The sequence below is a fragment of the Pogona vitticeps genome, chromosome 14 (genome assembly GCF_051106095.1).
Source record: "Pogona vitticeps strain Pit_001003342236 chromosome 14, PviZW2.1, whole genome shotgun sequence".
NCBI lineage: Eukaryota > Metazoa > Chordata > Lepidosauria > Squamata > Agamidae > Pogona > Pogona vitticeps.
The window spans coordinates 9,394,549-9,417,605 of NC_135796.1; the positions used below are offsets into that span (position 1 = coordinate 9,394,549).

The 23,057-nt window shown below is 45.7% G+C and overlaps 1 long non-coding RNA gene and 2 gene segments (V, D, J or C); 2 read left to right on the forward strand and 1 right to left on the reverse strand.

Moving 5' to 3' along the window:
• Nucleotides 1-23,057, reverse strand: part of LOC140702682 (Ig lambda-2 chain V region MOPC 315-like) — a 40,521-nt gene that overhangs the window by 5,304 nt on the left and 12,160 nt on the right.
• On the forward strand, nt 1,106-7,586 carry LOC144584773 (uncharacterized). Its single transcript, XR_013539201.1, has 3 exons — nt 1,106-1,331; nt 6,727-6,959; nt 7,171-7,586. It is a non-coding gene; the product is annotated as an uncharacterized LOC144584773 (long non-coding RNA).
• On the forward strand, nt 17,759-21,823 carry LOC144584757 (immunoglobulin lambda variable 2-23-like). The segment is given in 3 exon segments: nt 17,759-18,591; nt 18,752-19,084; nt 21,602-21,823. Coding segments are annotated over 3 exon segments (435 nt in total).

Here is a 23,057-nt window from a genome sequence, read left to right on the forward strand (position 1 = left end):
ACAGGTGCTAACATTGTAACTTTGTGTCAGGATCTGGCCTACATGGCCCTGGTAAGGTCAGTGAAGGATCAGGGCCAGCCTGACCCATGAATTGCCAGGTGTTTGCAGGCTGAGGCCCTGGCCTGAGCAGCAGCTACTCGGCCACCCATGAGGGACCGACCTGGAAGCCTGGAAGGAAGGCCTATGGAAGGGGTGGTTCTCCCTCCCAGACTTTGCCTCAGCAACGCAAGCGTCTTCTGCTCTTGCGCTTTGGAAGTGGCATTTTCCACTCAAAAAGAGGGATGGATGCTCTGTTATCTGACGGACGTATGCCAACACACCGACATTTCCATTTGATAATTAATTTTTTTAAAAAATAAGAGAGTCGAACAACAGCGGGCTAGGAAGGTGGGACCACACGCCAGATGCATAGGAAATGAATTGGCTTTGGAGTGCACCCTCAATGGTTGTACTGCATGATGAAATGTGGAACAAATATAGGATCAAGTGGATCACATTAAAAAGTAGCCATTAGTCCTTAGGATGCCACAGAATTTTTGTCTGTCTGTCTGTTTTTCTTTCATTTTGGTTTGGTTTTGATTCATCTGATAGGCTTTCCTTGAATGGCTTTCCGTTTACAATTGCATTTGCTAGACACTGCTGCCCAGTTTTGTGGGTGGGTTGGGACATTTTTAAAAAGGCCTTTGCATGGTTTTAACAGATTTGCCTCTGCTTTAGGTGCCTGATTGCCTGGAGGGAGACCTCCGTAGAGCTGTGACTTTTTCGGACTAAAGCACACATCTGGGCCCCTGTCCCTGAAAGGCAAGGAAGCTGTGAAGCAGTAAACACTCACTCAATGGCAATTCTGTTTGGCTTTCCTTGACAGATGAGCCATTTGTGCCTCCCTAGTGAACTTTACCCCAAATCTGGGAGGAAACAAGGGGAATAGCCACGTTGTGTTCCCCCCGCTGCCCCTCTGAGCTGTTTTAGTACTTTGCACAGTTCCACCCTTAGCGGTTTGCAAGTGTGCACACATCACTCTGGCAGATTAGTTTACCTGTATGTTTGCAAGGGTTGTTTCTTTTGGCCACTTGGCTGATTTTTGTACTTTGGGTGAATCCAGCTGCCAACATCAGGGTCATGTGAGTCAGGGTCAAGGGGTTCACTTTGCTAAAAAGGTGCAGGCAGAATCCAAGGATACTATGAACCTACGCTCCATCCAGCAATCAAGGACAATGCCTTTCACCGGGAGAGAGAAAGAAGTCTTTTGCCAAGAGCCGCCCCGCATTGGGAACCCATATTTGGAAGATGCTTTGCTTCGGGATTACCTGGAATCGCACCTGCCCACCAAGGTCTGTCCTCTGTTGGTCAGGTATTCTCAGGTTAAGCGTATGCCAGGACTCCTGGTGAGCCTCACAAAAGAGGGGGAGATCTGTAGCCACGGTCGGTGGGTTAGCAACACGTAGATGATGGCAGTGCTTCTGAGCAAGTACACAGCAGCGCCTCTGCTTGTATATGGATAAGCCAATAGAGAAGCTGGGGTTTCTGGATGTTGGTGGATTCCCATCAGCCCCAGTGATTATGGGCGGTGGCAACTAGAATCTCCCAGATCCAGATAAAGCCTACAGGGGTTCTGTCATTTCCCCAGAATCCTGATAACCTGTCTACTTTGAAGAAGAGTCCACTGAATTCAATTAGGCACTAATGTGGGAATCTACTAAAATATGTCTTCTTGCTTTGTCGCATCAGAACTACAGTGACTCTAATGGGATGTTCAAGGTGTGTGAGACATTTAAGAAGTGGTTTCGCTATTGCCACCCCCTGTGAGTTTGCAGGACTGAGCAGGGATTTGAACACAGACCTCTGTGGTTCTAGTCTATCACTCTATCCACTACACCAGTGGTCCCCAACCTTTTCGGAACCACGGACCGGCTGGGCGTGTGCAGGATCTGGGGGGGGCGGCACCTCCATGCTCAGAGGTGGACGTGGCACATTTGCAGATGGGCATGCTGCACTCACACAGATGTGCAGGTGAATGGGGCGTGCTCACGGATGGGCGTGGCACACTCACAGGTGAGTGAGGTGTGCACATGCAAATGAGCATGCCACACCTACCTGCAAGCACAGCACGCCCATCTGTGCATGTGTGCAGGGGGGTGGGAAATCTGTCTCTGCAACCCGATCCTGCAAAGTCCATGGACCGGCACTGGGCCGCAGACCGGGGGTTGGGGACCCCTGCACTACACCACACTGACCCTCCTCCTATGAGTTAGGTTTTTGTTATTGCTGTTCAGCATTTAGCCTCCTTATTTATTTATTTATTTATTTATTTATTTATTTATTTATTTATTTATTTATTTGATTTATATCCCACCCATCTGATACATCTATATCACTCTGAGCGGCTAACAACAATATTAGTATAATTATAGGAACATAAAATAAAAATATCAATTAACAAAGATAACATAAATCATAAATAACAAATAAAGAAGAAAAATAGATTAAATTAAATTAAATGCTGGCAGGAGGGAAGGCCTTAACATAAAGCCATGTTTTTAGCTGAGTTTTAAATGTGCCCAGGGTAGGGGCCGCGTGAATCTCAGGAGGGAGATTGTTCCAAAGGTGAGGAGCCACCGCCGAGAAGGCCCGGTTTCGCGTCTTCTCCCTTCGGACCTCCCTCGGCGTCAGGCTCCTCAGCCTCACCTCCTGGCTCGCGCGGGTGATCCGGGTAGAACTTGGTGGGTGAAGGCGTTCCGCCAAATATCGAGGTCCCAAACCGTATAGGGCCTTGTATGTAAGCATTAAAACTTTGAAGTCGATACGGAAACGGATGGGCAGCCAGTGCAGTCTAGCCAGGATGGGAGAGATATGATGGTATTTTCTCCCTCCAGTGAGAAGTCTGGCTGCTGCATTCTGCACCATCTGAAGTTTCCGTATCAGCCTCAAAGGTAGCCCCACGTAGAGCGCGTTGCAGTGGTCTAATCTTGAGATTACAAGCGCATGCACTAAGGTAGTGAGGGCCCCCGTGTCGAGATAGGGCCGCAGCCTGGCATTCCGCCAAAGATGGAAAAAGGCGGAGCGGACCACCGACGCCACCTGTGTTTCCATGGTAAGCGTCGGGTCCAGGTGTATGCCCAAGCTGCGGACCCCACTCACCGGAGTCAAGGTCGCCCCCCCAAACGAGAGAGAGTCGACCAAGCCACCAACCACGGGGGGCCCCACCCTCAGGACTTCCGTCTTGTCCGGGTTCAGCCTCAGGCCATTCTCCTGCATCCATTCCAGTACGGTCCCCAGGCAGCGCTGGAGGGACAGGACGGCATCACCTGCAGTTGGTAAAAAGGAGATGTAGAGCTGGGTGTCGTCAGCATACTGGTGACACGATGCTCCACACCCCCTGATGATCCCAGCTAGCGGCCTCATGTAGATGTTAAATAGCATTGGGGAGATAATCGACCCCTGTGGAACCCCACAATTGGAGCTCCACGGGGCCGAGACACTCTCCCCAAGCTGAACTCTCTGGGGACGATCCTCCAAGAAGGAACGGAGCCAGGCTAACGCCAGGCCACCGATTCCCAACTCAGAGAGTCTCCCCAGGAGGATACCGTGGTCGACGGTATCAAAGGCTGCCGAAATATCGAGGAGGACCAACAGAGACGTTTTGCCCCTGTCAGCCTCCCTCAGCAGGTCATCATACAGGGCGACCAATGCCATCTCTGTACCATGGCGCGGCCTGAAGCCCGACTGGAATGGATCCAGGGCATCTGTTTCATCCAGGAGAGCCTGAAGCTGGTCTGCCACCACCGTCTCCACCACTTTGCTCATGAAAGAAATATTGGCGACGGGCCTATAGTTGCCAATTTCGTCCGCCGCCAAGTTGAGTTTCTTTCGAATGGGCCTAATGAGTGTCTCCTTGAGGGCAGGCGGAAACCTGCCCTCCAGGAAAGACCCATTTATTATTGCTGTGGCCCATTCAGTTGTTTTCGGCCTGGCTGCTTTGATTAGCCAGGCCGGGCAAGGGTCCAAGGAGGAGGTGGTGGCCCGACAGCGGTCAAGCACCCTGGTCACAGAGTCAGGCGTTACCGGCTGAAAAGAATCGAAAATAACCGGGCAAGACGGAGCGCTGGACATCTCAGCTCGATTCACTGCGTTCAAAAAGGGAGAGAGCTCCCGGCGGATGGCCTCCACTTTAGATTTAAAAAATGCTGCAAATTGGTCCGGAGAAAAACTAGGGGGAGGCCCATCTCCCGGGCCAACTCCGGATAGGTCGCGCACTATACGGAAGAGCTCCGCCTGCTGATTGGATGCTTCGCTTATCCGGTTAGCGAAGTATGATCTACATGCAGCCTTCACCTTATTCAGGTAAAGGTTAGTTGCGACCTTGACAGCTATCCAATTGTTATCCGTCGGATTCTTCCTCCATCTGCGTTCTAGCCTTCTCCTTATTCGCTTCATCGCCCGGAGCTCCTGGTTAAACCAGGGCGCCGGACGAGTTCTGCGCCGGAGAGGGCGTTTGGGCGCGATCGTGTCTACTGCCCTGGTGGCAGCGGTGGACCAGCTGTCCACCAGGACGTCGACAGGAGCACTAGCCAGTTCAGCCGTAATCCCTCTCATGACATCCTGAAAACCAATCGGATCCAGTAGTCTTCGAGGGTGGGCCATTAAAATAGGCCCCTGCTCCCTGCGGAGGGGGAGGGCCACTGTGAGGTTACATTTGATCAGGTGGTGATCTGACCATGACAAGGGGACTGACACCAGGTCCGCCACCATCAGACCACTCTCGCCCCAGTTGGAGGAAAAGACCAGGTCCAGAGTATGACCACCCACGTGGGTGGGGCCGTTGACATGCTGGGACATGTTCAAGGAAGCCATGGTTTCCAGGAACTCAAGAGCTGGCCCAGTAACCTCTGCCTCCGCATGCACGTTGAAATCACCCAAGGCCAAAAGCCTTGGGGAAACCAACAGTGCCGCGGAGACAAAGTCGGCCAGCTCCGGAAGGGAAGTGGCTGGGTCGCAGGGAGCGCGGTAGCCCAGCAAAATCCCAATTCCATCCCTGGCCCCTATCGACACGTGGAGCACCTCTAGACCCGGCCTCACCACCGAGGAGCGCCTGGTAACCTCCAAGCTGGATTTATAAACAATGGCAACTCCCCCTCCCCGTCCTTCCAGTCTACCCTGGTGCTGGACATCATAACCGGGCGGGCAGATGAGAGCTAGGGGAGGACCACCCTCCCCATTGAGCCACGTCTCGGTTATACATGCCAGGTCTGCATCCTCCTCCAGGATAAGATCATGAATCAACTGGGGCTTATTCGATACAGACCTGGCATTCAACAGCACCAGGGTTAGAGTGGAAGGCTGGCTGAACTGATTACCTCGATATTGGGGGTTGGTCACAGCCTCAGAACAGCGAACAGCCTTCAAACATCTGTTCGCTGTTCTACTAACACGAGCACGGGCTGTGCCAGCGCCATATCGCCCTCTACCCATGACCACCGGAATATTAAAAGGCCCCTCACTGGGCAAGCAGGCCTCCCACTCCATGCCAGACAGAAGAAGAAGAAAGAAGAAAAAAAAAATTAGAAAACAAACACTAAGAATATGAAACTTAGCAAATAAACATAATACGTTATCATCCTTCCTTAGGTTTCTAGTGGACTAGAATACAAATCTCTAACTAGTAAATGAACATATAGTTTCATGTATTTAGGCTGCATTGTAGGTTAAGAACAGTACATTCTGAACCTTTATGAAGGATTTTATAATATCTGAGGTCCTTTATATATAACACCTCACTATCTCACTATCTTGATGCACAGAGCCAACATTTAATAAATGAAAACACATCCTTGCTAAATTGATTCATTTTACTGAGAACAATTTTAGCCCATCGTATATCACAGGATCTCAGAGTGCATTACAAAGCTCTATAAAACCATCTGAAAACAATCTAAAATCAAACATGAAAATGCAAAATTGAAACATTCACAGCAAGATTGCCCCTCCGTTAAGGATGGCTGAAGCTGCTACTCTGCCCGTTGCATTCCCTGCAGGAGCCAGTCCTCTAACTCCATGTATAAACCCAAGAGGTGTTTGATTTCAGAATTACATTATACAAAACCCTATGCCGTCTGAATTTTGATGGATTATTTCTTGGATTATAATTGCTCTAAAAGCAGCAGTAGTGGCAGACAGTGGGCAGTGGCAGCAGGCAGTGGCAGTGGGCAGCAGAGGGGCTATGCCACTGCTGCCGCCACCATCTTCACATGCAGCAGGCCCCAGCTTCCCTTTCACGAGCTGGCTGTTGTCTCTACCAAGACATCCTCCCCCATCTGATAGGCTGGCACATGTGCAGAGGCAGGAGCTGACTCCCAGAAGGGAAGTTGTCCCACTGTCTCTTCTCCTGCACATACACTGGCCTCGCTTCCCTTCCAGGATCACTCCATGCACACACACCGAATTGGGGGGAGGGAGCAGGGAACTAAGTGACTTGAGACTCAGACTTGGGACTTGGGACTCGTCCCGAAGACTTGCCAACATCCCTGCTTGTGATTGGGGGTGGAGTGCATTCCAGGTGTTATGAGATGTTTTCAGTTACAAATGGGGCCCAGAAAAAAGTGAACCGGGAGAAGGAAGAATCCAGACCCTCCTTGGATTTCGCCATCTTTATCACTCCCAGAGAGAGGATCTTGATTTCTTTTTCCTGCCCTCCTGCTCACCTAGAACGTTTGCTCTTCTTCTTCTTAGGTGTTTGCGGAGGTGAGCTCAGATCTTGAGCAATTTGGGGCTCGTGTGAAGAATGAAATGGACTCCTTGGGGTGTGAGTGTGAATTGAACCCTCCCAGGCTACAGCATTTTGATGCATGGGGACGACGAGTGGACCAAATTATCACTTGCACAGCCTGGAAGAGGATGAAGGAGATCTCAGCTGAGGAAGGTCTGGTGGCTGAAGCTTATGAGAGGAGATACTCAAACTGGAGGTAAAAAAGTCTTGACTTTGATTAGCACCTGTAGCTTTACAGACAGTCAGATGTCAAGGAAAGTAGGTCAGACTATGCCCAAATATGCTCAGCACCCTTCAAACCAGATGTTCCTACAGAGAGCTTATCCTGTTGTTGTTTTTTTCCTGCCTGTATTCTAGCTGCCATTTTGAAATTAAGTAAGGCATTGTGTGTCTCCCTCTTTCCACAGTTGCATTTACCAGATTGCCAAGCTGTTCTTATTTGCTCCATCATCTGGCCTCTTCTTGTGTCCTCTAGCCATGACTGATGGCGCAGCAAAAGTAATTGAGGTGAGACTCCCTTGCTCAGCTGGTAGGTTGCTGTTCATCATCATTCTTGAACTACTTTTACATTTTTCCAGGTTAAATATACTTTAACTGGATAACTGGAAAAAGGAATAGAAAGTAAAGGAAGGAGAGGGTAGACCAATGATGAAATTTGAGGAAATTGTTGAGAAAGGAGAGAAAACAGAACTTAGTAAAAACAGGAAGGAGACCATCAGTGTTATACATAAGATTAATGCAGGCAGAATATAAAGAACAGCTTTAAAAGAAATGTGGCAAGGAGATTCAGCTAAAGACATTAAGGGAGAAGATTGAAATAAAATGGGGAATTAAAGAATAATGAAAATCTATCTGTAAGGGTTAAAGAAAATTGTCATGAAGTGGTATGGACATGGTAACACTGGTGAAACTAAATTCATTAAGTAAACTGTATCATCTTTATGCTGGAGAGATAAAAGAAGAAAAGGGAACATACCTACCTGTGTGTTGGACTTGTGAAACAAGGAAGAAGGAATGATAAATGTTATTTAAAGAGAATACTGAAATAATGGGCATTGATTAGGGATGGCACGAACGAAAAACAAATCACCAAATTTATTCAAAAGTCACTAATTCATCCATTTTTATTTGCATGAATCAATGCTGCCAACAAATGCAAATCAATTAATTTTTAGTAATTTTGATTCATCAATTTGTTTGGCTACAAAATGCCCCCCCCCCAGCACTGAGAGACATCAAAACTGCAGGAAAGTTTCCTCTGACTCAGTAAACCAAGCTCCTGTGGAGAACTGTGAAGGTGCCCCAGAGGAGAGTGTGCCATCCCCAGAGGGTAAAAGAGAGGAGGGAGGGGAGAAAACAGAGAGTGAGAAGGAACAGGCGAACCAAAGGGAGAACGCAGCGGTGGAAAAGGAGAAGACAGAGTGAGTTTGAAGTGAGTTTAGTGGAAGAGCGTGGGGATAAGAAAGGGGAGGAGCAAGAACTGTCAATTTGGCAAGAGAATATAAGTAGTCAAGGAGAGCGTTGGTTCAAGGTAGAGTTGGAGCTGTGGAAATGAAAGAGAGAGCTGGAGAGGTTGAGAGAATATGAAAGAGTAAAGACCCAGACTTTAGAGGGACGTGGTGGTGCTGTGGGCTAAACCGCAGAAGCCTGTGCTGCAGGGTCAGAAGATCCGGCAGTCATAAGATCGAATCCACGCAACGGAATGAGCACCCGTCGCTTGTCCCAGCTCCCGCCAACCTAGCGGTTCGAAAGCATGCAAATGCAAGTAGATAAATAGGTACCATCTCGGTGGGAAGGTAAACAGCGTTCCTTGTCTAAATCACACTGGCCATGTGACCACGGAAAGATTGTCTTCGGACAAAACGCTGGCTCTATGGCTTGAAGAGCGGGATGAGCGCCGCCCCCTAGAGTCGGACACGACTGGACAAAAATTGTCAAGGGGAACCTTTACCTTTTTAAAGACCCAGTAGTTGCTGAGAGACTTCCCCAATTTGAAGCTGGGCAGACTGCTACCGGATCCTGTACCGAAAGAAGGAGGAGAGATGAAATACGAGATATTAGAATGGTCAGTGGTAGTCTTTCCAAAGAATAAAGGGCGAGGGCCGCAGGCGATTAGACCAGATTCATGATATAATACTCCCCCTCCAGAAGGTGACTGGGCGCGACACCCATACTGCGGCACCATCTACGCAGTGCGGAGCGCGCCCCTCAGGAAGCGAACAGATGCCGAGAGGTTTGGCCCAGCACCCCTATGAGTTCAATGGATGGTGGTTGAGACTATGTGTTAAGACAGTTACGGCACATTGCCTGAGTTAAGTTTTTTCGATCCCATCATGAATAATGCTGATTTGCCTGTTACTAATAAAGAAGAAGTTATTAAAGTTAAGAAGACGTCTCCTGTGGTATTTCCCACACAAAGTGAGGAGTTTTCAAAATTTGAAACTGAACCCATTCACTAGAACCTTGGTGGTGGTCCTAAAAAGGGCCAACATTTTGTATGTAACTATAGATTCCTTTTGTGTCTGAAGCATGCATATTTCTTAGCTTGTGTAAATTGTAAATGGAGACAGGAGGGTTTTACAGCAACCTTGAAAGGGTTCCTCCAGCAGGGTCTGGACAACACACTGCTGAGCAAACAAGTTCGTATCGGGGAGGCCAGTACTGTTCTGAAAACTGGTCTAAACCTGTTGTCCATGCCGCCCAAGCTGCCTCTCTTGCATACAAAACTGATAAGTTAAGGTATGAGTCTGCCGTTGCCTCTGTTGGGAGCTTTTTGCTCAACTTTAGAGCAAAACCACTAGTGTACATCTCTGGGCTTCGGTAAAATTGTGTTGCTTCACACTGGTCTCCTTTGCTTGGTCTTCCACCAGGGAAGGTCTCTGTTTCAATTGGGTAACATTGGTGCTTGGATCCTGGCTGGTCCGAGTTCCACCAGAGAGGAGAGGGCCTTTGTGGTGCCTGCTAGTACAGGCGAGGAGACACAGAGGTTCTCCCCTAGGAACTGCCAGGATTGCCCCAGGTCCTATCAAAAAGGTGTCCAGCTGGCCAAGGCTGCCCTTCTGTGAGCGGCCCCAGCTGCTATATCTACCCTGTTTTCCCGAAAATAAGACGTGGTGGCACTGTGGGCTAAACCGCAGAAGCCTGTGCTGCAGGGACAGAAGACCAGCAGTCGTAAGATCGAATCCACGCAATGGAGTGAGCTCCCATTGCTTGTACCAGCTCCTGCCAACCTAGCGGTTCGGAAGCATGCAAATGCAAGTAGATCAATAGGTACCACCTCGGTGGGAAGGTAACAGCTTTCCGTGTCTAAGTCGCACTGGCCATGTGACCACAGAAGATTGTCTTTGGACAAAACGCTGGCTCTATGGCTTGGAAACGGGGATGAACACAGCCCACTAGAGTCAAACACGACTGGACAAAAATTGTCAAGGGGAATCTTTACCTTTACCTTTAAGGCTGTATACTGTTTACAGCAGGACCAATTTACCACCAGATTAGCCATGGCAACCCAGGCTAATCTCACTACACAAGCTGAGAACCGAGAACCAGATCAACTTCCAGAGGCTGAAATTCTGCATTGTTATTTGATTGAAATGAACCAAGAACTCTTTAAGACTTCTGGTGATGATATTTTTATAAATAACATTAAATTTATGGCTCTGAAGGATTCATGCTCTCAAGTAACCTCATGCCATGCTGACATCGTCCCTCAGGAATGCATTTTGAAAGGGGAAAGCATGACAGTTAAGGGGATTGGAGCTGCAGCTGTTATTCTGCCAGTCGCTGAAATACCCATCAGATATCAAGGTTGGGAAGGGAAATGGAGGTCAGGAGTAGCTGCACAACTGCCAGTGCCGGTTTTAATAGGGATTGACCTCGCTGAGCATATGAAGAGAGTTTTAGTGCAGACTCATTCCCAGAAAGAAAATGAAAGAATAGCTGAGGAAAAAGTTGAAGTTCCTATAGAGATAATGAGAGATACTAATGACCCAGCTGAGCTAATACATATTAAGAATCCCCAAGACAATACATTTACACAGGAACGAAAAGCAGATTCCACGCTGCAACATTGCTGTGAAAAAGTTACTGAAGAACCATTAACCCCTGAAAAACCTGAAAGGAACCTTATAGAGAAGGACCTATTATACTGAGGGATCTTAGAGAATCCCTGAAAGCAAGGGGAAAACCTCCAGAAGCAATTAGTGACTGTTATAAATTTACAGGGACAGCAAAAGAAACAAAAAGTCTGGTATGATGAGAAGCCCCTTCATGGATTGCTGCCTTGTCGTGGCGAAGGGGCTTGAGTAACTCAGAGAAGCTATGGGCTATGCCGTGCAGGGACACCCAAGACGGACAGGACATAGTGAAGAGTTCCGACTAAACGCAATCCACCTGGAGTAGGAAATGGCAATGCCACTCCAGTATCTTTGCCAAGAACGCCCCATGATCAGAAACAAAAGGCTAAAAGATATGACGCTGGAAGATGGGCCCCTCAGGCGTCAAACATGCTACTGAGGAAGAGCAGAGAACAAGTACAAGTAGCTCCAGAGCTAATGAAGTGGTTGGGCCAAAGCCGAAAGGACGCTCAGCTGTGGACGTGCCTGGAAGTGAAAGGAAAGTCCAATGCTGCAAAGAAAAATACTGCATAGGAACCTGGAATGTAAGATCTATGAACGTTGGGAAGCTGGACGTGGTCAAACAGGAGATGGCAAGAATAAACATCGACATCCTGGGCATCAGCGAACTAAAATGGACAGGAATGGGCGAATTCAGCTCAGATGATTATCATATCTACTATTGTGGGCAAGAATCCCGTAGAAGGAATGGAGTAGCCTTCATAGTCAACAAAAGAGTGGGAAAAGCTGTAATGGGATACAATCTCAAAAATGATGTCAATACGAATCCAAGGCAGACCTTTCAACATCACAATAATCCAAGTTTATGCACCAACTACCATTGCTGAGGAGACTGAAATTGAACAATTTTATGAAGATTTATAACACCTTCTAGAACTGACACCAAAGAAAGATGTTCTTCTCATTCTAGGGGACTGGAATGCTAAAGTAGGGAGCCAAGAGATAAAAGGTATAACAGGGAAATTTGGCCTTGGAGTTCAGAACGAAGCAGGGCAAAGGCTAATAGAGGTTTGTCAAGAGAACAAGCTGGTCATCACAAGCACTCTTTTCCAACAACACAAGAGCCGACTCTATACATGGAAATCACCAGATGAGCAATATCGAAATCAGATTGATTATATTCTCTGCAGCCAAAGATGGAGAAGCTCTATACAGTCAGCAAAAACAAGACCTGGAGCTGATTGTGGCTCTGATCATCAGCTTCTCATAGCAAAATTCAACCTGAGACTGAAGAGAGTAGGAAAAACCACTGGGCCACTCAGGTATAATCTAAACCAAATCCCCTATGAGTACACAGTGGAAGTAAAGAACAGATTTAAGGAACTAGATTTGGTGGACAGAGTGCCTGAAGAACTTTGGATAGAGGCTCGTAACATTGTCCAGGGGGCAGCAACAAAAACCATCCCAAAGAAAAGGAAATGCAAGAAAGCAAAGTGGCTGTCCAATGAGGCCTTAGAAATAGCAGAGAGGAGAAGGGAAGCAAAATGCAAGGGAGATAGGGAAAGTTACAGAAAACTGAATGCAGAAAACTGAAAAGCAAGGAGAGACAAGAGGGCCTTCTTAAATGAACAATGCAAAGATATAGAGGAAAATAACAGAAAAGGAAAAACCAGAGATCTGTTCAGGAAAATTGGAGATATTAGAGGAGCATTTCGTGCAAAGATGAACATGAGAAAGGACAAAAATGGGAGAGACCTCACAGAAGCAGAAGACATCAAGAAGAGGTGGCAAGAATACACAGAGGAATTATATCAGAAAGAGTTGGACATCCCGGACAACCCAGACAATGTAGTTGCTGACCTTGAGCCAGACATCCTGGAGAGTGAAGTCAAGTGGGCCTTAGAAAGCCTGGCCAACAATAAGGCCAGTGGAGGTGATGACATTCCAGTTGAACTATTTAAAATCTTAAAAGATGATGCTGTTAAGGTGCTACATTCAATATGCCAGCAAGTTTGGAAAACTCAACAGTGGCCAGAGGATTGGAAAAGATCAGTCTACATCCCAATCCCAAAGAAAGGCAGTGCCAAAGAATGCTCCAACTACCGTACAATTGCACTCATTTCGCACGCTAGCAAGGTTATGCTCAAAATCCTACAAGGTAGGCTTCAGCAGTATGTGGACCGAGAACTCCCAGAAGTACAAGCGGGATTCCGAAGGGGCAGAGGAACTATAGAACAAATTGCTAACATGCGCTGGATTATGGAGAAAGCCAGAGAGTTCCAGAAAAATATCTACTTCTGCTTCATTGACTATGCAAAAGCCTTTGACTGTGTGGACCACAGCAAACTATGGCAAGTTCTTAAAGAAATGGGAGTGCCTGACCACCTTGTCTATCTCCTGAGAAACCTATATGTAGGACAGGAAGCAACAGTTAGAACTGGATATGGAACAACTGACTGGTTCAAATTTGGGAAAGGAGTACGACAAGGCTGTATATTGTCCCCTGGCTTATTTAACTTATATGCAGAATACATCATGCGGAAGGCTGGACTGGAGGAACCCCAAACCGGAATTAAGATTGCTGGATGAAATATCAACAATCTCAGATATGCAGATGATACCACTCTGCTGGCAGAAAGTGAGGAGGAATTAAAGAACCTTGTAATGAGGGTGAAAGAGGAGAGTGCAAAAAACGAACTGAAACTCAACATAAAAAAAAAAACTAAGATAATGGCCACTGGTCCCATCACCTCCTGGGAAATAGAAGGGGAAGATATGGAGGCAGTGACAGATTTTACTTTCTTGGGCTCCATGATCACTGCAAATGGAGACAGCAGCCACAAAATTAAAAGACACCTGCTTCTGGGGAGGAAAGCGATGACAAACCTTGACAGCATCTTAAAAAGCAGAGACATCACCTTGCCAACAAAAGTCAGAATATTCAAAGCTATGGTTTTTCCTGTTGTGATGTATGGATGTGAGAGCTGGACCATAAAGAAAGCTGACCGCCGAAGAATTGATGCCTTTGAATTGTGGTGCTGGAGGAGGCTCTTGAGAATCCCCTGGACTGCAAAGAGAACAAATCTATCAATTCTAAAGGAAATCAACCCTGAGTGCTCACTGGAAGGAGAGATCCTGAAGCTGAGGCTCCAGTACTTTGGCCATCTGATGAGAAGAGAAGACTCCTTGGAAAAGACCTTGATGTTAGGAAAGTGTGACGGCAAGAGGAGAAGGGGACGACCGAGGATGAGATGGCTGGACAGTGTCTGCGAAGCAACCAACATGAAATTGACAGACCTCCGGGAGGCAGTGGAAGATAGGAGGGCCTGGCGTGCTCTGGTCCATGGGGTCACGAAGAGTCGGACACGACTAAACGACTAAACAACAACAACAATGATGAGAAAGCCAGAGAAAGAACTTTCAGTCCTGCAGATGAGGTGCTAATGTTGAGACCTATCAAGGGGAATAAATTACAATTGAATTGGGCAGGACCATTCGGAGTAATTTCCAAAATGAATGAGGTTGATTGTGTCATCAAGGAGGATGGAGAACCTAGCAGGACAGTGGTCCATATAAACATGATCAAGCCTTACTATAGGAAGGAAAACATTGTCCTGTTTGCAATGAAAGAAGTGGACAATGAAAAACATGTTTTGCCGTATTGGGAAGGGAGGGGAAAAGCCAAATTTAACCCTGAAGATGTCAGAGTTAGTCCTTTACTTTCCCCTGAGCAACAAAATGAAGTGAAGACCTTGGTAATGAAATTCCAGCAGGTCTTTTCCAGCAAACCAGGGTTATCCAAGGGAGTGGTGTACAAAATAGATACTGGAGATGCACCCCCACAAGCTGTTACTCCTTTATCTGACCTAACACACAAAAAGAATGCAGAAAGTACCCAGTGGACCAGCAGCTGCGAGGAGACCAACCCAATCTTAAGAGCTCCGGATTTCCAGCGCGAGTTCACCATCTTTACAGTTGTATCCAACCTAGGGTTAAGAGCCATGCTGAGCCAGAAGGACAACGATGGAGAACATCATCCTGTGGCGTACCTGAACAAAAAGCTACAGGCGGGCGAAAGACAGCTTTCTACTAGTGGAAGAGAGTGTCTTGCAATTCTTTATTCACTTCACAAACCCGGCCCACATATATGGGGTAGACGTTTCATTCTGTGTACTGACCTTTCCCCTTTATTATGGCTGAGAACTATAAAAGCAAACAACAGCAAATTGATGAGATGGGGCTTGATTCTTCAGGACTTTGATTTTGAGGTACGTGTAATTAAAGGGACTCATAATGGTGCTGCAGATGCCCTTTCAAGAAGACCCGACGGCTGAAGAAGAGAAAAAGGACTATGAAATGAAACTAATACAATAAAATGTATTAAAATGTAAATGGTTCAAAAATATAAATGCAATATAAAATGTATGAAATGAAAAGTAGATTAAAATGAAAAGGTGTTGAAATGTAAGTATATGGATGTTGAATAAGTTTCTATGCAATTGGAGATGCTAAGGTTATTTAAATGTTTAAAAGAAAATTTGTTTTTAAATAATTTATAGGGACAAAGTACTAAGATTAAAATGTAATTGGTTAAATAATGTTTAAATATAACATGCCTTTAAACTCTGCTTTGTTCCTAGGGCTGACCGCTGTAGGTTCACCCCAGGAAACAACTTTTTAAGGAGGGAGGTATGTAGTGGGTACCCCAGTCAGCACCTGTCTGTCACAAGGGAACCTTGGCAGGAGAGCCAATGAGAAGGATGGAAGGCGGGAGCAGGAGAGAAGGGGGGATACAAAAGGAGGAGTCTGGAGGACAGAGGTTAGATGAGAGTTCTGTGTGAGGTTTTGGTGGAGTATGAGATAGATAGGAGGAGTGTGAGAGTGGAGGAGTGTGAGACAGTGAGACAGTGAGTGAGAGGACCAACATAAAGATTCAGATCAGAGGTTCGAAGGGGATTGATTGAGGTAGCTTGAGATCAGAGATTGGGAAATATTGTGAAGTAATAGAAGGAGTTAAATACATACTTAGTTATCTATGTGATTTGCTGCCTGTGATTGACTCTGTTATTTTCAACCAATCATTAGCCCCACCCTGATAAATAAACTTAATGCGTTTGTTAAATGGTGTGTCCTTGAATTAATTGATGTTTAAAAGAAAACATCTGGTGGCAGTGTGAGGAGGATAGATGCAGCTTGCGTCTTTGTGAGGAACCAGAACATAATAAAGGTCTCAGAGACTGAGTTGCGTCACACTCGTCATATAAGCCCTACCCCAAAATAAGCCCCAGTTGAGTGAAACCCTGTCCTCAACCATTGTGCAGCAACCAGAAGAAGATGACAGGACTGCATTTGAATCAATGTAAATGGCTGTACATGAAAAAAATGAGGCATCCCCTGAAAATAAGCCCTAATGTGTTTTTTGGAGCAAAAATTAATATAAGACCCTGTCATATTTTTGGGGAAACAGGGTAGATATAGCACCTGGGGCCGCTCACAGAAGGGCAGCCTTGGCCAGCTGGGCACCTTTCTGATGGGACCTGGGGCAGTCCTGGCAGTTCCTAGGGGAGAACCTCTGTGTCTCCTCGCCTGTACTAGCAGGCACCACAAAGGCCCTCTCCTCTCTGGTGGACCTCGGACCACCCAGGATCCAAGCACCAATGTTACCCAATTGAAACAGAGACCTTCCCTGGTGGAAGACCAAGCAAAGGAGACCAGTGTGAAGCAACACAATTTTACCGAAGCCCAGAGATGTACACTAGTGGTTTTGCTCTAAAGTTGAGCAAAAAGCCCCCAACAGAGGCAACGGCAGACTCTTATACCTTAACTTATCAGTTTGGTATGCAAGAGGGGTGGCTTGGGTGGCGCCGAGTGAGGCCTGGACAACAGGTTTAGACCAGTTTTCAGGACAGTATAGGCCATCCCTGATAAGAACTTGTTTGCTCAGCATTGTGTTGTGTTCTTACACAAGCTAAGAAATACAGTATGCATGCTTAACACACACACATGGACACAAAAGGAATCTAAAGTTACATACAAAGTGTTGGCCATTTTAAAGGCCAACACCAAGGTTCTCCACAGGAGCTTGGTTTACTGAGTCAGAGGAAACTTTCCTGTAGTTTTGATGTCTCTCAGCGCTGGGGGGGGGCATTTTGTAGCCAAAAGAATTGATGAATGAAAATCACTAAAAATTAATTGATTTGTACTTGTTGGCAGCATTGATTCATGCAAATCAAAATGGATGAATTAGTGACTTTTGAATGAATTTGGTGATTTGTTTTTTAATTCGTGCCATCCCGAATCAATGCCCATTATTTCAGTATTCTCTTGAAATATCATTGATCATTCCTTCTTCCTTGTTTCACAAGTCCAACACACAGGTAGGTATGTTCCCTTTTCTTCTTTTATCTCTCCAGCATAAAGATGATACAGTTTACTTAATGAATTTAGTTTCTCCAGTGTTAACTACCATGTCCATAACCCTTCATAACAATTTCTTTAACCCTTACAGATACATTTTTCATTATTAGTTCCACATTTTATTCCAATCTTCTCCCTTAATGTCTTTAGCCAAATCTTCTTGCCACATGTCTTTTAAAGCTGTTCTTTATATTCTGCCTGTATTAATCTTATGTATAACACTGATGGTCTCCTTCCTGTTTTTACTAAGTTCTGTTTTCTCTCTTTTCTCAGTGATTTCCTCAAATTTCATCATTGGTCTACCCTCTCCTTCCTTTACTTTCTATTCCTTTTTCCAGTTATCCAGTTAAAGTATATTTAACCTGGAAAAATGTAAAAGTAGTTCAAGAATGATGATGAACAGCAACCTACCAGCTGAGCAAGGGGGTCTCACCTCAATTACTTTTGCTGCGCCATCAATCATGGCTAGAAATGCAAGTTAGGCAAGAACAATCACATGGGCCCTGGGGCAGTTAAACTTAAAAGATTCTAATTTTATTGTATTTCCAAAATTAATGTATATCATTAACCTCTATCATTGCTATCAATATTATTTTTACCTCCACCGAGGAGGTTATGTTTTTGTCGGAGTAGGTGTGTCTTCGTTTCTTTTTTACTGAAGTTGTACAGATTGTATACAAATTCCACAGACTGCATACAAATTTCCCCCTGCTTTCATTTATGGGGTGGGGGATTTTTCTCCCTTTGATTTCATGACCCTTGGTGGAGGTCTACGCTCTCTGAGCACTCTTGCTATTATTGTATATATCTATGTAATTATTTTCACGGCTGCTCCGTTTGCAGTATTGCAGCATGTGGCCCATGGTAAATTTGGCTATGGAAAATTTATGTGGTGCCCCCTCTTCCCTTGATGCCCCCCCTAAGCATGTGCTTATTGTGCGTAATGGTTAGTCCACCCCTGCCTGTTTGGTATTCAGTTCTTCTGAAGCCTGGTTCTGTAAGTGTTCCAGCAAGAGACCAAAGATAAAAAATAAAATTAAAGTTCTTGTGGTATTTTAAAAACCAAAAATAAGCAGCCACATGATTAAAGGAGACAAATCTTTTAAAATTCCAACCCCTTCTCCTATGTTCGTTGGCACAGCTAGGAATCTTTCCCAGGCCAGTGAGGAGAGGCCACATTTGCATGAAGGGGCTGTTCTCTGGTCCTGCAGCGTTTAAAAGAAGGAGGTGGAGATTCCGTCCAGGTATCTTCCTGAAGCAAAGTCAGACGCCTCCGGAGAGAGCTCACCATGGCCTGGGCTGTGCTTTTTCTCGCCCTCCTCAGCTTCCTCTCAGGTAAGTCTCTAGAGAAGAGACACCCCACCTCACAGCTACACACTGGTTTTCATCACGCGCTAGCCACAGATACTCAGCACATATACTTAACACTTTTGTGGTGTTTCAGAGAACAGAAAATGTGCCAGGCTCATGGTTTTTGTTTCTTCACCTTCCCAAGGTATTCGTTCACAGCTGAGAGTGACTCCGCCTGCCTCGGCCTCTGTCTCTCGGGGAGAAACTGTGACAATTTCCTGCAGGAGGAGCAGTGATGGGAGCTGGGATTCCGTCTTCTGGATGCAGCAGAGACCCAAGCAGCACCCTCGCTTTGTGCTCTACGGTTCCAGCACCCGAGGAGAAGGGATCCCGGATCGATTCCAAGGCTCAGCCTCTGGGAACACTGGCCATTTAACCATAACAAATGCCCAGGCTGAAGATGAGGGAGATTATTACTGTGCTGAACGGTTTAATACTGGTCAAATCTTTGGACAAGGAACCAAACTCACCATCACTCGTAAGTCATGTATTTGTCACATTCTTCCCTTCCCTATTGAAATATTTTACTTTTTTCACCCTTTCCCCCCTCTTTATTCTCTCATGACTTCATATTGCTCTTGACTTTTGAATTATTTCATATAGGAGCAGCCATTAATACGTAGTAAGCTTTTCATCATCCCTGGAGCAAAGGATTTCAGGTCCCTTTTGACTTGCCTCTTCTTTCCTCTCTGAGGATGTGGGGCCATGCAAGAGACCTTTGCTCCGTCTTTCTGCAATGAGCTGTGCAACTAGTAGACATGTTAATGTGTTGCAAATCAGGCAAGAGTCTGGAGGCACCTTAAAGGCTAGCAGGCTTCCTTTGGCATCATCTTCTCTGGATGTCAGACACTCAAAGGCGTCTGAGAAAGGGGGTCGCTGTCCACAATCCTGATGCCAAGCACTGCAAACAGAGAAGGGGGACTTGAGCTTTGCCCCCAGGGTAACAGAATCTGAGAGCAGCAAACTCTTGAACCACATCTACTGCTGTTAAGGATATATGTAGCAACACCTCCAGAACAGATCCATTTTCCGTTTCTTTTTTGAAGTGCCCCCTTTCTTTTTGGAGAGGGGCAACCTTTCTTCTCCTCCTCGTTCTTGAGGGGGGCCAACACTCACACCCCAGGGTGGAATGGAGGGAATGTGGATCTTCTTGCCTCAGGTGCCCAAATGGTTAGATACGCCTTTCCTCATGGCAAGGTGGACCCATATCCCCTTGCTCCTTTTGTTACACTGGGGAAATGGGACAAGGTTTTTGGAAGTGTCTTTTGTGGCTAAGCCCAGATTCCAAAACAACTTTACCAGTCAATGCAAAATAGAGCAAGAGAATGGAATTTCAGCTTAAAGACCTTTAGCTCCCGAGAGGTCCAGGTGTCCTCCTTATCCTGCAAACTTTTAGAGTTTCCAGATAGAAGTGTACTGCATTTTGTCTCTTCTAGGCAATCTGACGAGAGTCTCTTGCACAGGGTTGCAGCCATACATGCTCATTAACAACACAGCGCAAAAGGAAGCTCTTCTCTTAGGAGGGGTTATTTCCAAGTAAAGGCAGAGAGTAGAAATGTTACTTCTTTGGAATGGAGCTCCAGAGACCTTTACCAGCCTTGCCACTGGGCACCCGTCTTTCCCAAGATTCCCCTGACATGTAATCTAAAAAAGGAATTTTTCCACACTGTCGTATCCTCAACTAAAGGGTTACAAATGTGGCTCCGGGAGACTGCACAACGTTTATTTAAGATTTATGCCTATTCGTATCTCACATCTTGGTGCCTTTCTCCAGTAACACAAGGAGAATATGGAATCCCAGGGACAATGCACAGGACACGCGGGTGAACACAACCGTCTTCATCTGCTAGTGTGCTACTTCTTCCCCATTGAAAATTCTCACCTACTTTTAGAAAACATGGAATAATTCCAGTTGGGGATGGCTGGTGTTGTACATGTGTCAGGTGGAGTTCCAAACTACGTCAAAGCCAAAACTCTAACTTAAAGGAGCCAGTTTTTCTCCACCTTAGAATCTTTGATCTCCTGAAGGACCAGTTTTCCACCACGGGATTCAAACTGCCTACATACTGTGCTGCTTTAGACTACGTAATGGAAGTCACGTGACCAATTGCTCCATCAATATGTCTATCGAATTTATCATGCTGGCTGGGGGATTCTGGGATTTGTAATTCAAAAGGATTTTTTTGCCAAACTCCAGACATGTAATTCCTCCATGAAGAATATGGGATTTCTTCCATATGTACACATGTGATCTGAAAAGACACAAAGCAGTCTCAGCTCCCAAATTCATTCTCTGGTCATGTGCTGGTGAGAATCCCATTGTTCCCTTACTTTTTAAGTTTTAATTAATTATGCCATTAGAATTTCTAAGGATCAATAAGTAAATTCTGAACATTCCCTTGTGACAAAGAGACCTGCAATGGAAGGATATTATTTGTGACATTCTAAGATGGGTCAACAGCAAAACTGGCTTTCACATAGACTGACTTCTTTGTAAAGTCCTTGTAAAAGGGTGGAACTACTCGGGTAGCAGAGCCGAAGTTCTAGTTCTTCTCATAGGTTATGTTCTAGCAGGAATCCGACACAGAACTCTGTATTTAGGATGATGAATCATACAAATGTGGCTTCAATGTACAGAGGCACCTCCAGAGGAATTGTTGGTGGACTAGATCTAGAACTTCCAAATGATCGTAGTAGAAGACGTTCCCATTCCAAGGAACTTTCTATTGAGCCCTTTTATGGGATTAAAAGTTGAAGGATGAAGAGGTCTCACTTTTATTTACCACTTCAGTCCCACAGTTCTCTACAGACACACAGACGTCCACAACAACTCTCTAAGGCCATTTCATGCTTACTTGAAATCCTGTCTCACAATATTTTGCTAACTCAGAAGGCTTTCTGTCCACGAGCACCAAGTCTTCGAATGAGATTGCAATTTCATCAACTGTTTAATCTCTTGCACAAGGAGCTAACAAACTTTCCCCATGTGTTGCAGGTCAGTATGACGGGAAGACCTTTGAGGAGGAGGTGAAGACATCCTCGTCTCCATAAATGTTGGAGAGCTTGGATTTGGCTCTCGGGAGGAATCATGCTTCCTTCATCAGCCAAACCCTAACGCGAGTTCATCCATAAAGGCACTTTTCTCTCCTATGTAGTTTGTTTTCCCCATCTCCTCTTCTACTGTGTAGTTCCTTTCCTCTTCTCCTCTGTTCTCACTTCAGCTTTCTTTCCATATTGGCTTTTACCGTTAGCACATTAATAAAATGTTGATCCATTTCATTGGTGCTGTTTATTGGTCAAGAACTAGTCAACTGTAGGTCTATTGCCTTTCAATAGTTCTAAAGGTTGTTCCTGAGACGTCATTTGATTACTACCCATCTCTTTCTTCTTGATTTCATTTCTGTTTTGCTCTAATAGCAGTGACATGATCTAGGGACTCAGATGCACAGAACCTAATGCCATACCAGAAGTTCTGCTGCTCAATTACTGCTCAACTTTCTTAATGTTATTTAAAGAAGACCGGTTGCCTTCCCAGAGCCAAGGATGTTTGAACTGACCCCAATGCCTGCACGTACACTTCTACAGAGACGAGGAACGTCCTTCTCCTTTTTCAGAGTAAAGCCATCTGTTTTGGAGATCATTACTCCATCTTTCTGACCATTCCCCTAAATATTTCCCAGCAGTTGGGGTGGGGAGTCAGTTCCTTTATGTTACTGGCAATAGCAAAGCATTTGAGATGTGTCCATTCCAGATTATTTGTGAAGCTTCTCTGGGATCCAAAGTGTTAAATTAGAGCATTTTCTTAAAAGGAATGAGCAATGGGGGAGGCAGGATTGTTCATTGCTAAGGCTTCAGGTTATTTGAGTTCAATACTCAACTCAGCCTCAGAAGCATCCTAGGTATCACCAATGGTAAATCACTGCTTGAACATCTCATGAACATGGAAAATGTCACATTCCCGGGGGTTACAACAGCAGAGTCCCATAAGCCAGTCTTATGTCAGGAATTCAGGGAATGCACAGCCGATATCCAAATACCAAAGCCAAAACGTACAACGTACTCCAGGGTCAGAGTCCAAAGCCAAGGGTCCAGGGAACAAGGTTGAAGGTTGTCAGGAGCATGGATGCAAGCCAGAGGTTTGACTTGTTGCTTCCATGCATTTTCAGCCTTCTGAGAGCTGTTTATATAGGAAAAACAGCCCTTGAACTGCTGGAAGCCTTTTCATCCTGTCAGAACTCAGGGCTAGTTGATCGGATGTTTCTGCGGGCAGCCTTCAAGTGATCCTCTGACCTTTTTGTCATAAGTCTTCCCCGAAGCCTGGCCCTCAGACTTTCTACTGGGGGAGGAGAATTTGGAGGCGATTGAGGTGTTTGCATTTCTGATTGCTCAGCATTCTCCTCAGCTACAGTTAACCCTTCAGGTTTCAGATCTTCGGCTGCACTCAAGACAGA